This window comes from Lycium ferocissimum, chromosome 1 (assembly GCF_029784015.1).
Source record: "Lycium ferocissimum isolate CSIRO_LF1 chromosome 1, AGI_CSIRO_Lferr_CH_V1, whole genome shotgun sequence".
Lineage (NCBI taxonomy): Eukaryota > Viridiplantae > Streptophyta > Magnoliopsida > Solanales > Solanaceae > Lycium > Lycium ferocissimum.
In genome coordinates this window covers 1,386,796-1,388,225 of record NC_081342.1, presented here as the reverse complement: position 1 = coordinate 1,388,225, position 1,430 = coordinate 1,386,796, and the positions used below count along the sequence as shown (strand labels likewise).

The 1,430-nt window shown below is 33.5% G+C and overlaps 1 protein-coding gene across 1 annotated transcript; it reads right to left on the bottom strand.

Annotated features, from left to right (window-relative positions):
• Nucleotides 1-505: 505 nt before the first annotated feature.
• On the bottom strand, nt 506-1,114 carry LOC132049011 (cysteine proteinase inhibitor B). The gene has a single exon (XM_059439709.1). The coding sequence runs from the start codon at nt 1,081-1,083 to the stop codon at nt 706-708; it is 378 nt and encodes a 125-aa protein (XP_059295692.1). The 5' UTR covers nt 1,084-1,114; the 3' UTR covers nt 506-705.
• Between the last annotated feature and the right edge of the window lie 316 nt (nt 1,115-1,430).

The following is a 1,430-nucleotide window of genomic DNA, read 5'->3' as shown; positions in this document are numbered from 1 at the left end:
CATAGAGCCGAGGGTGTTCATCCGAACCCCCTCGGCGGAAAAAAACACTGTTTTTACAAGATTAAAATTAATTTTTATATATATATAATATATGTTGAACCCCTTAGACTTCTTCGTGTGTTTACTCTTTTATATTTTGAACTCTCTCGGCGGAAATCCTGGCTTGCCACTAGCATCAATGCCTCTCTCTTCAACCTGACCATCTACAAATACTATCCAATCTGGGAAACGTTTATATGGACCGGTAGGATTTTGCTTAATCGCAACGATTCTCTTAATCTTAACTATTTCAAGCGTTTGGACGTTCGATTTCATCCTTTTTGTCCATGTTTGATTTAAAGAACACCAGAGATTAAGGAGTGCATTTTATGGCCATGAGGAAATAAAAAGAATTCAACTTTCAGCTATCAATTCTTGATGTTGGAATTCTGAAGAATATAACTCCTCGTTTATAACGAAAGTAGATATAAGAACAACTAAAACAGCAAAAGTACTACCATAACTAATCTATAACATATTAATCAACGTTCATTATTGCCTCACATAGTACAACAAGTCACCCAATATAAGTTACAACAAAAAGATTTCAAAATTAGATTAAGCATTAGCACCAGCAGTTTAACTTCTAACCACTACTACTTATTAGTAGTTTTAACTTCTAACCACAATCACTTAGTAGCAGATTTAACTTTTAGCCACTAACTATCACTTAGTAGCAGGAGAAGGTGAAGATGAAAAATTGAGCAATTGTTTCTTCTTTTCCCAAGCTTTAACAACCAAAACAGCATCAAACATTTTAGGAGCACCAGATGAAGTAGTTGCTGATATTTTAAGGTAATATGTAATACCAGATACAACTTGTTTTTCCGCTTCAACAACTTGAGAGAAACTCAACAACCCATTATTATTCTTTTTCTGCAAACTTCTGTTGTGCTCTTCAACACAGTATTTTCCCAAATCTTGAATTTCCTTATTTGTTTTCACATCTTTTATTTGTGTTTTTCCACCTAGTGCATTTGATGGGGTTGATGAAAATATGGTGAAGATGAAGAAAAGGAGGATTAAAGAAAGGATTTTTGCCATTGTAAAATTTGGTGGTTTTTTTTTTTTAATGAAAAGAGTAAGGGGAGTTATATAGGAATTTTTTTAGGACACGTTATGAGGGTGGTGGCAACACGTACGTGAGGCCGCGTTTTTATGAAACAGAGTATAGAAATGAGGGACCAAACAGTCTGTTGCTCTATTTGTTTTTTCTGTTTGTTTTCATTTGGCTCTATTTATCTGTTTGTTAAATTCCGTTAACATTACTCTCTCCATCCCAAAATAAGCATCAACTTAGTAAAAATCACACTTATTAAGAAATCAATAGATACAAAGTAAAATTTAATAAACTACCCTTATTTATTGCTCCTTCGTCTCAATTATTTGTC